Below are 14594 nucleotides of genomic sequence, written 5' to 3' on the forward strand. Positions count from 1 at the left end.
TATACATAATTTATAAAAAAAGTTCACAATATTATAATTCTGAGCTTGAAATCATGCTGTATTAATTATGTAGTAAATAGATATATGTATGTAAAAAATTTAGTTTATACATACAAGGTTTTAGATAAAATGTTAAAAATGTTTCTATATACTCGTAATTATGTGAATTCATTCTTGTAGAATTTTGTTTTTTTCTTAAATTAATGCTTGTAGGATTCGATATGATAAAATTATGAGCACCATATTTTTTTGAGTAACGAAATTATCATGAGTATATTATATTTGAATAAGTTGAATATTTAGGAAAAGTGATTTTCTTTCTATTTGTTAACGTTTATAGTAATTTTTTTATTAAATATTTACATAACCTTAAAATTCTTTATTTATTTTTCATTGTTTTTCATTTGTTTTAATGTGACTATATCAAAAGAAAAAATACTTTTCCTTAATATTTAATAAAGCAATTTCAAGCTTTTTTTTTCAAAATAAATATTAATTAAATAATAATTCATATAATTAACTTAATATATTTAAAATTAATCTATGATATTTACAATTATTTAAATTTGTTAAATTTTATACAAATATCTTATTATAATTATTTTATTTTAATTAATAATTTTCGACAAAAAAAAATAGTAAGTAATTAAAATGTAAAGTATATTCTTTTTTTAAATAGAATTCATTGGCTATATTGCGTTCTTAAATATTATTAGTTTTATATTTATAAATAATTTTTATAATAAATTATTATAAATATTAATAAAGTAATAATAAGAAAAAAATTAGTCTTATAAAATGAATTCTCCTATAAGTTTTTTTAATTTTTACAACTACAAATATCATTTCAATTTACAATTATTTTACAATTATGTATTTAATTACAAATTACATTTATATAAAGTTTAGTTTTCTCTTAGTTAGAAAACAAAAAGAAAATATTTTTAAAGCCTTTTATTGTAAAATTTTGGATTCAAAATTAAATTAACAAAAAAAAAGCTATAATTAGTCATGTACAAGAGCAGAATATTTACAGAACGATAAATCATAATTATATTGTTAATAAAAGCTATTAATTATTATGAGTATATTGATTACATTGACTTTGTTATAATGCAGATTTAGTATATGATATAAAAAACCAGAAATTAATTACATACGCAGTTACTAATTATATTTTAAAATTTAAATATAATTTAGTATTTATATAAAGCTACAATATTATAATCAAATTATGTTAGTAATTAAACTGAGCTGTAAAGTAATTTTCAAATATTTGAAAATCGCTTAAAATTTTCAAGTTAGCATAATAAAAATCCGCATTATAAGAATGTGCATAAATATTTGTTCTGTAAAAAAAACTGCTTACAATTTTCTATAATATTTTCAAAATAAAATATTAAAATATTTTTTTTTAAAAATGTTGTTTTTTCATATTTTCCTATAACACTATCTAAATTTTTAATTTTTATTAAATTAAATTTTAAACTTTGATATTATTAAAGGAATACTGTTTTTCTTTTTTAAAAAATTATTTTATTTTTAGAAACACAACCATTTTATTTTTATTTAAAATAATTTTATTATATTACATTATGTAATATAATTTTTACTATTATTTGATACTTAATCTATTTTAATATAATTAAATTTATTTAAATAATTTTTTTTAATTTTCTAAATTTTCTTGATGAAAATAACCTAAAATTCATTGAAGATCATAATGATGATGATGATGAAGATTGCATAAAACTATTACAATATTTCTTATGGGTTAAAAATGTTGTATATTGTATAAAAGATTTATTACATATTTGACAAGTATAACGTTTATATGATGAATGAAGTTTTTTATGTTCCCATAAACGATTTTGATTTGGAAAACGTTTATCACAATTATCAAATGGACATTGATATGGTCTATCACCATTATGCATATTCATATGATCTTTTAAGCCAGTTGGATGTAGAAAACGTTTTGAGCATATTAAACATTCATGCGGTCGTAAATTTTTATCCATATGACGTTGTCTATAATGTAAATTTAAACGACTTTGCATTGCAAAATTTTTACCACATGTATCACATTGGAATGGTTTTTCACCTAAAAAATAAGAACAAAGAAATTTTTTAATATTTACAATTATATTATGATGAATGTTCAAGTTTATATAAATTTTAAATTGGAATTCTATTTTTTAATAGTTGAAAAATATATGAAGTTCAAATGTTGATTTATAGATTAAAAATTATAGATTTTTATTCAACTCTATTAAATTGCAAAAATAAGTTTGGGTTTTGTAATTAAAATCACTTTTTTAATAGAGTGTAAATATGACTTGCAAATTTAAAAAAAAAATATGCTTTTTAATGATGCAGGCAAGTTCACAATAAATTAATTTATTTTTTCACTCTAAAATTCAAAATATGAGTCGAAACTCATATATTGACAGGAGTACTGTATAGTACATTAAACAAATAAGGATGGAACGTAAATAATTTAATAATTGAAAATTTGACATTTCAGCATGTTTGTACAAATTTTATTTTTTAAAATAATTGTTTGAAATTTGAATTTCTGATTTAAGAGATCCTTAAGAGGATTATTGAATTGAAAATTTAAAATGAGATTTGAGATTATTTGATAATTTGGAAATTAATTAAATAACGAAAAAATAATCATTATTTTGAGAATGGGAGCAATTTTATTATTGTAACATGAATATAAGATTTTGCACAGGTATTTTTGCTCTTTTAAAATAGTATGCCATTTCATTTCAGTTATTGATTGATAGAATTTTTATAACATTTTTATAGTAATACAATTATGAACATAAAAAGTAATACATATTTTGTATATAAAGTGAAGTATTTAAAAAAAAATAATTTAAAAACCTACCTGTATGAATACGTTCATGCCATTTACGTAAGCGTTTCATACTGAACGCTTTCCCGCATCCAAATGAACATTCAAATGGTTTTTCCTCTGTAAAAAAATACAAAAAGAATAAAACACACGAAATTGCTTCAACAAAAGGAATAAAATAACGACGACGACGATGATTTTCAAAAAAAAAAAAATTGAAATTTTTTAATTTCATCTGTATCAAAATTAAAATACTACACAACAAGCTACATACAAATAAGAAGAGTAAACCAAAAGAAATCATTAAAAATTAAAAATTAAAAAAAAATAATAATTGATACATAGCAGATAAAAAACCATATTGATTGCTGCGTCTTTTCTACTTTTTTTTTTATTGTCATCTTGCGCGATGTTATTTTTTTCCCCTATCATCTTAATAGTAATTTTAATTTTTTTTTTATTTTTAATTTTAGACCTTTCATATCAAAAAAATTTTTGAAAGAAGCACACAGAACCTAAAAGAAACAAAAAAAAAAAGAGTAAATAACAAAAATTTGGTAGGAGGGCACAAGAGAATAACGTACATACATACATATAAATATAGATATGTAAGAACTTTTTTCTGAATTAATTCAAATATCCACCCAAAAAGACATTAAGAAGACAAAAAACAAAAATATCAGCAGAGTTCATTTTATGGACAGAAAATGACAGTCACATCTGCGTAAAAAATTTTTTAATGGACAATATATGTATCACAACCACAACTAAACCAAAATAGAAGCGCTATGTGGCATTCGATTGTCAAAAGAAAATTGATTTTATGTATTAAAATCTTTAAAACCAACGAAATTGCAAAAACCACCGTATTCTAATTTCTAATTTTAATATATTTGATTACCGTATACAACTTCATATAAATGTGCACTTTTCTAGACAGCTTTTCGAGTTCGAGTATTAGCTCAAATAAAGAGATAATTTTGTTTTTCATTTAAATACTTGAGTTAGATTTTGACATTCTATAAAGTAGTTTAGATAAATTATTACTTAATCAATTATTTTTAGGTCTTCTTATTTTTCATTTGTACAACTTTTAAAATTGAGAATAAAGACGAAGAGAAGAGGTTTATATTCTTTGTTCCTAAATGTATGTAATTATCGTATTTTAAAACCGCGTGAAAAGGTGTAAAATTTTAAATTTTGACAATATAATTGACATGAAAGACATGGGACTTTTCTAAAATCATTTATACAGAGAATATGCTTTGTTTTTTACGAATTACTCTTTTGACGCAAACTTGTTTTTTTTTTATATTGATTTTTTTTTTAATTTAGATATTTAGATAATTTGATTTATTTCGATTCGATGCTTATAATTTAAATCAGACGATATTTATATATGAATCATCTTTAATAGAGCACTTAAGTTGTAGAAAAAAAATAAAAGCTAAAGAAATTTTATTTTAGATGAGCATAGTGTAAAACCGTCATAAATTATGACAGGAAAATACTATAATATAAAAAAAAAAATTTGTTTGTCTGTTTTTCTTTTGTGTAATTTAAATTTAGAAATTTATAAGCTACATCATACTTGAAATTATTGAAAAATAATAATTTTTTTTTTCATATTGTAATTTATATTTTTGTGAATTATCAAGATTTATAAATATATTTCTCTTCTAGAAATAAAAATTGATTGGTTATTTAAAAAAATATCAAAATGTGATTATGATGTTAATTTCAATATGACATTTTTATTCCATATATTTAAAATTTTTATGTCAAAATTCAGTTCTTTAAGTAGAGTATAAGAATTGATATACTATACATTTTAGAATCAAGTGTAATCTAATATTAAAAAATTTTTTTTTAAAGTACTGAAGAAAATTTTTGGAAGAATCAATGACTCGTATTGTTCTAAATAATTTTTTTTAAAAAATGTGTTTCCACTTGTGTTTTTTAACAAAGTTCATATTAACAAAATTCATTGATACCATAATAATTTTGAAGGAAATTCAACTTATAATAAGGATGTCATACATTATGTCAAATGCATTTCCTACTCTTGATATAATCATTTGGTTGCAGTTTGAAGTAGTCATATGTTAAATAAAGAATTTCCACTCCAGTAATAGACATATGTATGTATCAACCCAATTTTATACATCCATATATCATACGCCATCCCAAAGCGGAACAATGTGCTATTAATTTTTTAAGGAAATTCTTAAGCTACACGTTATTAAAATATAGTTATTATTCCAATTTTTACTCAAAAAATTAGGGGAGTATGTTAATTAAGTAAATTAAAGATTTTTTTTCATATTGGCAGCACATACTTTAATTTTGAACGTTTTGTTGCATACTCGTACACACAAAATGTAGTAGTTTCAAAATAAATGTACAGTAGAGCGGTTTTTTTTTTTGAAACTCTTTTATTTTATTAAGAGAAAATAAGTTATTTTTTCTATATTTCCCTTATCCATTTTTTTTCAGATTTAGTTATGCATGTACAATAAGCAAAAAATAACTTAAATACAAATCTGTATAGAAAATAGAAAAATTAAAAGCAAAAGGTTTAAGCACGGGATTGATTACATTACAAAAGTTTTTGGAGGTTCTTTTGACGGCCTATAGTATGGACAATATTTTGGAGGCATTATGTGATTTTAAAACTAAATTGAAATATGCATCTTTTGCATAAATAAATGCATTTAATATCAATAATATTAAAAACAAGAATAATCTTGAATAAATTATTAAAATTTAATTCACCACCAAATTAGTGACTGTAAATATTTTCAACATCGCTGGAGGTATTCAACATCAACAATATGTTATTTAATATTTTCACTGAAAATTAACCAAATTGTCAATGTCAAGTTGACTTGTGTGATTCAATGAGTGATAATAACATTTTTTTTTGCAAAATTTCTTAATACATAATTAAAACTTTTCTAATATACTAAATTGTAAATAATTTAAATAGAATTGTAAATAATTTTAATTTCAAGATCCAATCTTATTAAAAAATATTTATGTCAAGGTTATATTAAAGAAAATGTAAGAATTTTTTAGTGTTATACAATTTTGTATGCACATAATATTGTATTAGGCAGAACATTGGTTATGACCAATATTAATTATGGTAACCAATATTAATTAAAGTGTATAATTTTCAGAAAGTTTATTGCTGATTTTATAAGAATAACTAGTAAGTATATATGTAGATATTTAAAAATTTTGATTAAAACATATTGGATAAATTGTTTTAATATTCGATTTATATATGTGTACAACGGTTTGTATATGTATAATAAATATTATAAGGAAATTATTACAAATTTAATTTTGTTAACAAAATTATTGTTTGGTTAAATTTGTAATTTCGGGTTTTGTTTAAGTGAAATATTATTTTAGTGGGAGTTTTTATTTTATTCTGTTATTCGAACAGTTTTTTTTTCGATTTTCATATATTTAGATACGATAACAATTTTAATATGGTTTTTTATCAAGCTGTTATATCATTGGTTAAATAAAAACAAATTGGAATTGTAAAATATAAATTGTTAAATGGTGGAAATTATTATTTGTATAATAAAAAAAAAATTAAACAAAAAATATTAAAAACTACCATAGCCCGCCGTTATTATAAAATTTTGACCAAATTGTATAACAAATTGTAAATATTGTTTAAGAGTGACCAGGATACCAAATTATTTTGTAATAAAAAAAAACATATTTTATAAATAAATTCCCAAAAAAAAATTCATTTTCCCAAAAATTCTAAAAATGTGAAAAAAAAACCAATAACACACCATATATAAATTTTAATATAAATTACTTAACAATAGAATAAAATTTCCAATCACCAACACCAAATTTGCAAAAAAAAAAAAACAAGTGTAAATGTATATATGTGTATGTATATGTTGTAAATCTAGAAACACATTGTGTATAAAATATATATGTATATCAGTTTAATAACACAAATTTAAATAAAATAAGTTTAAAACAATTAACAACAACAATAAAATTTAAAACATTTAAAAAAAAAAATTATATACCTATACACATAATAAATTTTAATATTAAAATAAAATTAAAAAAAAAAATATATTAAAAGCATTATTAATTATTAAAACATATTGCATACTTAATAGCGTTGCACATTTAACACTCAAAATTTGGTATATTAATTAAAGTATATGTGTAAATTTCACACATTTTTGTTAGTTACAATATTGTAATTATTGTTATTAAATGGAGAAAATTTTGTATATAAGTAAGAGTTTTTTTTTTCTCTTTTCGTATACATACATTAACATTATTTATAGATAGAGTAGAATTTGCTTGAAGATCCTTTAATTTCAACAACAACAACAATGTAATTTTAATTATACATAAAATTTTTTTTAGACACTGATAAAAAAATTTTTTTTTTTTTATTTTACATTCTCTTTTTCGATTTCAAAAATATTGTTACTGTAGACAATCCAAATCCAAAATAGCACACGATTAAATTCACGAAACGTATAACAAAATAAAAGTTTTTATATACGATCACAATTTAAACTTAGTATAGAATTAAGTACTAAAATATTATACCTGACAATAATAACACTGACAATAAATTATACAATGTACATACGTATGTGTTATATATACATAAATTGTGACAATTAATTATAGAATGTTTTTTTTTTTTACCTTTTATAATATTAAAATTTTCTTTTTTTTTTCTTAAATAAATTTTTAAATATTGTGAAAAAAAATTCTTGTTTTGTTCTTATATGCGAGTAGGTTGATTGATTTGTCATTCTCTCTCTCTCTCTCTTTTAGCGTACCTATGTATGTACATATATTAAATTACTAATATTCATGAACATTATGCATATTTTGTAAGTTAATGGAGTAGATTTATTTCAGCATAATGTAAATAGTAAACAGCAATATTTTTTAAAATTTTAGAGCGATTTTTGTACTAAAAATTGGTGGTCTGTTGGAATTAAGATACTTGTAAGTCTATATTTCTCCAAAAAGAATCCAAAAAATTTTCAATATTGTATAATAGAATTTAATTGATCTATATTCAATGATTTTTAATATTGCATACTAAAATTAGCTAAATTTTTTCTTCCTCATTGAATTCTAAATTCATGGGTCTGTATTTTATACGACATTGATGAATATTTAATAATATAAAATTTTCACTCTTAGAAAATCTTTATTTAGCGTGTATATTTGAACATTGTAACAATGTTTAAAAATAATATTTCTTATATTGTATACCCTTGGATTTTCATATACACACGGGCAAATAATTTTGTTTAATTTTATTGTATACGTATATAGAGAGTGTTATACAGCCATGGTGAATCATCTGAAAATTTGAAATTCTCTATGGACCACTTAAAGAATCAAAAAATTTTCTTTTCCTTTCTTTGCCTCCTCTTTTTTTTCGTTTAAGGTAAGAAATATTTCGGAAATATTTATACAGTAGCATAAAATAAAATAAATTTTTCTTTTTTCAAAATATACAAATATTATAGAAATCATTAGGGATAAAATTATCCTTAACCCTTTTATTTTTTTTTTTGTATTTCTTAATATTTGATTTACTACTTATGTCGTTAAAAAAAAAAATTCATCTACAAATTCTTATAATAATTTTTCTTTTGTATATATTAACTATATATATATATATATATATATATATATATATATGGGATAAATTCTTACAAAAATATTCATAGTATAATTCGGTAGCCTCAGGTTATGAATGTAAAAATGTGAAAATATTATTATACTCGTACAGTATAATATAAAAGAATGGCAAATTCAAACTATATGGAATTGAAAATACATAAATGGTCAAACAAAAAAAAACTAAAATATAAAAATAAATAAGAAGAAGATGAGAAATTTGAATTTCTAAATAGATAATATGTATATGTATGTATTTTTTGTTTAATGAAGTTTAGCCCACTGGACACAAAATGTGTTCGAATTTCATCTATTAACATAGTTTATTTGAACATAATACAATATTTCATTTATAACTATACCGTTCATATCTAAATAAATGTCCTTTTGCATAATAAAATAGTTTTTTTGTATTAAAAATTTTATATAAATATACTCTATTGTATTTTATAATAAAGCTATGTATATATTCATGCATTGTAATGGAAAAATTTCTTTTAGTAAAGTACCAGAAACTGCATATATATTTATAAAAACCTCAAGGGATAATAAATTAGCTACATAAACAAATATGCGTTTTTCTTTTCAATTTTGATTTTTTGGACATTCATTGTATATATTTTTGTTAATTTGTATAAGAAAATATTTTCAAAATATCAAATTATCCAAGTGTCTGAATAAGTATAACACATATTTTTATAAGAAATAGTTATATTATGTACATGCATGTATTGTGGTCTAAAAATAAAAACTTTTTAAGAAAATGTTTTATAAATAATTTAGTGGAAAAATAACAATAGAAAAATGTCAATGTCCAGATTTTTGAAAAAGGACGAATAAAAGGAAATTTTATTTTTAACAGACAAATTAAATTTATTTATACATATATATATATATTAATTTTAAATATTTAAATTTTTAATACAAATTTTTGGAGTTGTATTCGAGGTAAATTAAAAATTAAAAAATCTCTCTTTATAAAATTATAAAACTAAGAATAAATAAATAATGAAATTTTCTTAATTAAGTTTTAAATATTTTTTGATATTATTAGTATAACAGCTTGTTTACATATAGCTTTTAATTCGGTATTCATAAGCATATGAAAATACTGTCAACTTGAGCTACTGTTCTAAAAAGCTATAGCCTTTTATGTACTGAAATTATGTGCACGATAATTATAAGAGAGAATTTTTGAAGACGTATAAAAGTTTTCCTGTGAAAGCTATGTATTCCCTATAAGTATATTTCATTCAAATAATAAGTATCCGGTTTAACAACTCTAACAAAAAATATTATTTACTCAAAAACCAAAATAATGTTCACAAATTTCAATCTCTTTCAATATTTATTGATTTTGAGTTTAATTTTCTCACTATATATTTGTTTTTCTCAAAAACATTGTAACTAATTGTAATATAAAAAATATTCTCTTTGAAAAAGCAAAAAAAAAAAAAAAATGTTGAGAAATCACACAGTCTCTCAGCAAAATTATAACACTTTTTATGGCCTAAAATGTGCTGCTTTATTCAAAATAGTAAAAATAAATATATGTAGAAAAGATTATGTGTATACCAATTATTGCGTATATTAAATATTACAAATTTGCAATTGTTAAAAAAATATTTTTATTTATTTATATTTTAATATTTTTTTTTTGTTGTTTACTAATTTACAATTACATTCTATTATATACTTAATCTAAATCATATTATAAATAATATTAAAAACTTAAAAATATAAAATTAAAAATTAAAAGTTGTGTTTCTAAAAAATAAAAAAAAGATAATTGTGTTTTACCATATTCCTTTTAATTGAATATTCTAGCTATTTACTTATAATTACAATAATTTCATACAAGAAATTCAAATTTCCAAAAAAATTTCAAATATTACAAAATATAATTATAAGAGATCTAATTATAAGAGAAATAATATATATACGTATATCATTTTATTCTAAAATAGAAATCAAGTGCAATATAATTTTTACAAATTGAACTGCTCTGCGTTAACTATAATTATTATATAATAAGCAAGAAGTTCATTTTTGCATTAAAAGTACATAAGAGCGTGCAGTACTCTTATATATAAATTTCAATTTAGAATTTGGAAACATTTGCGAGGTTTTTATAATTTTGAAATTCATAAAATTATTATAAAAGAATTTTAAATACAAATTACCTAAAAATATTTTTTAGAATTGTTAGATTTTGTGCAAAAATGAACTTTATTAAAATTTTTATAATTTAAATAATTATTATTACTAGCGTAAAATAATTTTATTAAGTAAGGAAAACTATTCTTACAAATTTGAGCCAAATTTTTTTTTTTTTCACAAATAAAAATTTTGAATACATAAGAAGAAAATTATAATTAAAAATAAAATTTTCAACTAATTAAAAATATAAAATATAATTTTCAATCCTAATCTATAAAATTTTTATTATTTAATTTAAGTTTTTAAATAATAATAAGTACATCCTAATTAAAATAAAATTAAAAATTATTATAAAATAATTTACATACATTTATAGCATTAATGCAATAATTAATTTCTTTAAAATAATTTCTCTTTTCTTGTAATAAACCAAAGAGTAAAATATAAAAAGTAAGAGAATACACTTCATATACAAGTGTAAAAGGTAGTACAATATCCATTTGAGGCGCTCAGCGCATTAGTGGCCTACTTGCAAAAATGACATTTCGAGTAAATTGCGACTGAAATGTTAAATACTTAATTTTTAAGAAAATTTTTAAAAGGTAAAAACAAACTTAAGTCAACATAGAGTGAAAAGAAGAGTAAACTAAGTATTTTAAAAATATAGAACAATTCTTTAGGCCATTACAGCTCTACTGAACATAATAAATAATTTTTGCAAAAATGTTGGATAGGTCACTAATTCTGTGAGCGCCTCATTTAGGAATATACCTGTCAAAATGTTCTCAACCCGCATTTTTTAGAATCAAGTAACTTAAAAGAGCTACACGCCTACGCAACTTATTGGAGTTTTTTTGATTTTGACATCACGTAGGTATATTTTTGTTTTATTTTCTTATGTCATATTGAAAAATTGGCAATAAATGTTAGACTACGCGTTGCATTCAATGCGGTTACCTTATGAGTACATATATGCGTACTTACGTATTCTACGCATTACGCAATTATTTAGGTTGATTCTTTAACTAAAATTGTCACAGCTCTTTTATGTAATGTGTTCTCTTACAAAAATTATTTATACTCTATATGGTAAAAAGTAAATTGACTAAACTAGTTTATAAGCATACGGAATTAGTAAATAAAACATTTAATTAAAATTATAAAATTAAGTTTGGTGAACAGAATATTAAACTTTTTTTTGTGTAATTAGGCTCCAGAATCAAATACGTATATATCTAAAAAAATTTTTTTAGAAAAAAAAAAATTGAATTAATTAATTTAATGTCAATTACATAAAGGCAACACTTAAAATTGCCAAAATTTAAGAAAGTTTTTTTTTTTTTGAGTTACTATAAAAATTAAAGTGTTTTAGTAGTGGGATTGTATATGGTATTTACCAGGTATTTACTAAATTTCTTTTAGTATACGTTAATTTGTATTTGTGGAGCTTCCAAAAGTAGATTTAGAATTTGATTTAATTTTAGGCCCTTTTCAACCTTATATTTTCTAAATTCACCATAATATATTGACGCTTTCTTATGTCATAGAGTAATTTTTGTGAAAGCGTATAATAATTTTGTTATAACAAAAAAATTAAGGGTGAGAGAAATGAGTAGGAGAAATTTAAGAAAAACAACTACTACATTTATATATAGAAAACTGAAATATTACGTATTATTTTAATAATTAGTAATTTATTGAAAAATACAAATATATTCAATAATTTATACAATGTTATATTTTAAAATTTATCAACAATTATTACATGATTATTAAATAAAATTGTTATATTATGAGTATATATATATCATTATTATTGATTTTACTCAATTTATACAAATTTTTATGAGATGAATTTCTAAAACATTTATATATAACTGAGATTAAATTTACTATGTTATCTCATTTTAAATAATTGATTTTTGAAAAAAAATTAATTTTTAATATTTTTATAATTATTTATTTTTGTGTTTCCTAACGAGATCATGTAATATTAATGAATTTTTTAAATAATGATAATAATTATTAATGAAATATGAATAATATGGCAATTTACACGGCAATATGTCAATGTATATAATATGTCAATGTATACATAATATGTCAATCATTGATGCAAAGTTCGCCGTGTAAACACAGGTAATGATAATAAATCATAAATATTAAGCATTAAATTCATAATTTTTATACATTTAATAAATCACTGACATAATTTTGTTAGATAATAAAATAAAAAATTTTAAAAAATAAATCTCATCTCTTCAGGATGAGATAGAAATAAGATTTTTATTTCTATTTTGCTACATTAAAATTATCACTAAAATAAAATGAATATTTATTTAAATCAAATGCAAAAGCAAAATTCAATGAATTTTATTAAATGCTGCCATTTTTATATATTAAAATTAAATAATAAAAAAAATTAATAATTTAATTAAATTAATATTAGAATTTAATTAATAAAGCAAAATTTTTTCTTCAATATAAAATCATGTTAATTTGTTTTAAAATTTATAATAATTTAATTGATATAGAATTAAAATTATAAAATTTATGATGCAATAAGAAATAATGTAAAAAATTTAATCAAAATTTCGAAAGTTTTTTTTTTGTTTATTTTTTTAGACGAGTTGTGATTGAAAGTTTGATTATTTGTCAAACATTATGTTACATTTTGGTTCACGTATTGACATTTATTGTTTTGACAAGTTATTTGACAAAACATTACGATAAATTCATATTAATGATAAAATAATAACATTCTTGAATTATTTTGAAAATTTGTTGATGATTTGCAAAACAATATATAAAAATCGTATTTACAAACATCAGACTCTTTGGCTTTCCTAGAGTTATTAATGAGTAAAACATTATTTCGTTGTATATTAGATAAAGTGTCATACTATAATCTTGATTTTAAAGTCTTAAACAAACAAGTTTTTATTATGATTTTTAATATTTCTCAAATTGTCTCACTTGATTCCACATTTCTATTTGATACGTACATGAAAATTTTATCGTAAATTTTTGTTTTTTAACTTTCCTTTAATAATTTTATGTGAAATACTTTAACAACCATTTTTTTATTGTTGTAAATGGAATACCTTAATGTGAACATTTGGAAAATTTATTAAATTTAAAAAAAAATTCATGTTTTTATTCTGCTTTTTTTGTAGCCTGCTTTATATGTATTTCAATTCTCAAAATGGAAAAATTGTTTTCTTGCTCCCAAAATATGGTTTTCATTTATTATTATACTCATAAAGACAATTGTTTCCATATACAAATTATATTTGTTTTTTATGTGTTCTTTTCTTTTTTTTTATAAATTACCTACTTTTATATTACTTTACATAATCATAATTATTTTTGAAAATTACCTTATAAAAGTTATGCACCACATACATATTCAACATATTATGGTGTACATACATTTTAAATTGTTTGAGAAACAAAACATGGTAATAAAAATAAATGTTTTATATAAAAACCAAAAACAAAATTTTTATTTTAAAATTCCTCTTAACAACTTAGATATTGTTGTAATAAAATGATTTTAAATGCAAAATTTTAAACATTATATAAAAGAAGTCTAAACCCCCTCCCCCTACCGTTTATGGAAATTATTGTCAAATTTAAAGATGCTTATGTTCTGTTTAATATTTATTATAGATACTTTTAAGTAGCTATAGTAAAATATTAAGGAAATAAAAAAAAAAATAATGAAAATGTCTTTAATTTAACAACAATAATATAAGTGATAATGTATAATTGTTCTAATAAAACTGGTATACTCGTATATAAAAAGAAATAAATTTAGGAATGTTTTGCAAGAAATGTTACTGTTAAAAGTGTAAACATT

At 20.4% G+C, this 14594-nt stretch overlaps 1 protein-coding gene across 1 annotated transcript in view; it reads right to left on the reverse strand.

The window, feature by feature from the left end:
- Positions 1–1718: 1718 nt before the first annotated feature.
- The window catches only part of LOC129613277 (zinc finger protein 624-like), a 110932-nt gene continuing 98056 nt past the window's right edge, over positions 1719–14594 (reverse strand). Inside the window, exons 4-5 of the mRNA XM_055527274.1 lie at positions 2900–2986; positions 1719–2104 (exon numbers count right to left, since the gene is read on the reverse strand). Coding sequence (XP_055383249.1) covers positions 1719–2104; positions 2900–2986 — 473 coding nt within the window. The remainder of the gene's footprint in view (positions 2105–2899; positions 2987–14594) is intronic.

Source organism: Condylostylus longicornis, unplaced genomic scaffold (assembly GCF_029603195.1).
Source record: "Condylostylus longicornis isolate FDR11 unplaced genomic scaffold, ASM2960319v2 ptg000081l, whole genome shotgun sequence".
Classification (NCBI taxonomy): Eukaryota; Metazoa; Arthropoda; class Insecta; order Diptera; family Dolichopodidae; genus Condylostylus; species Condylostylus longicornis.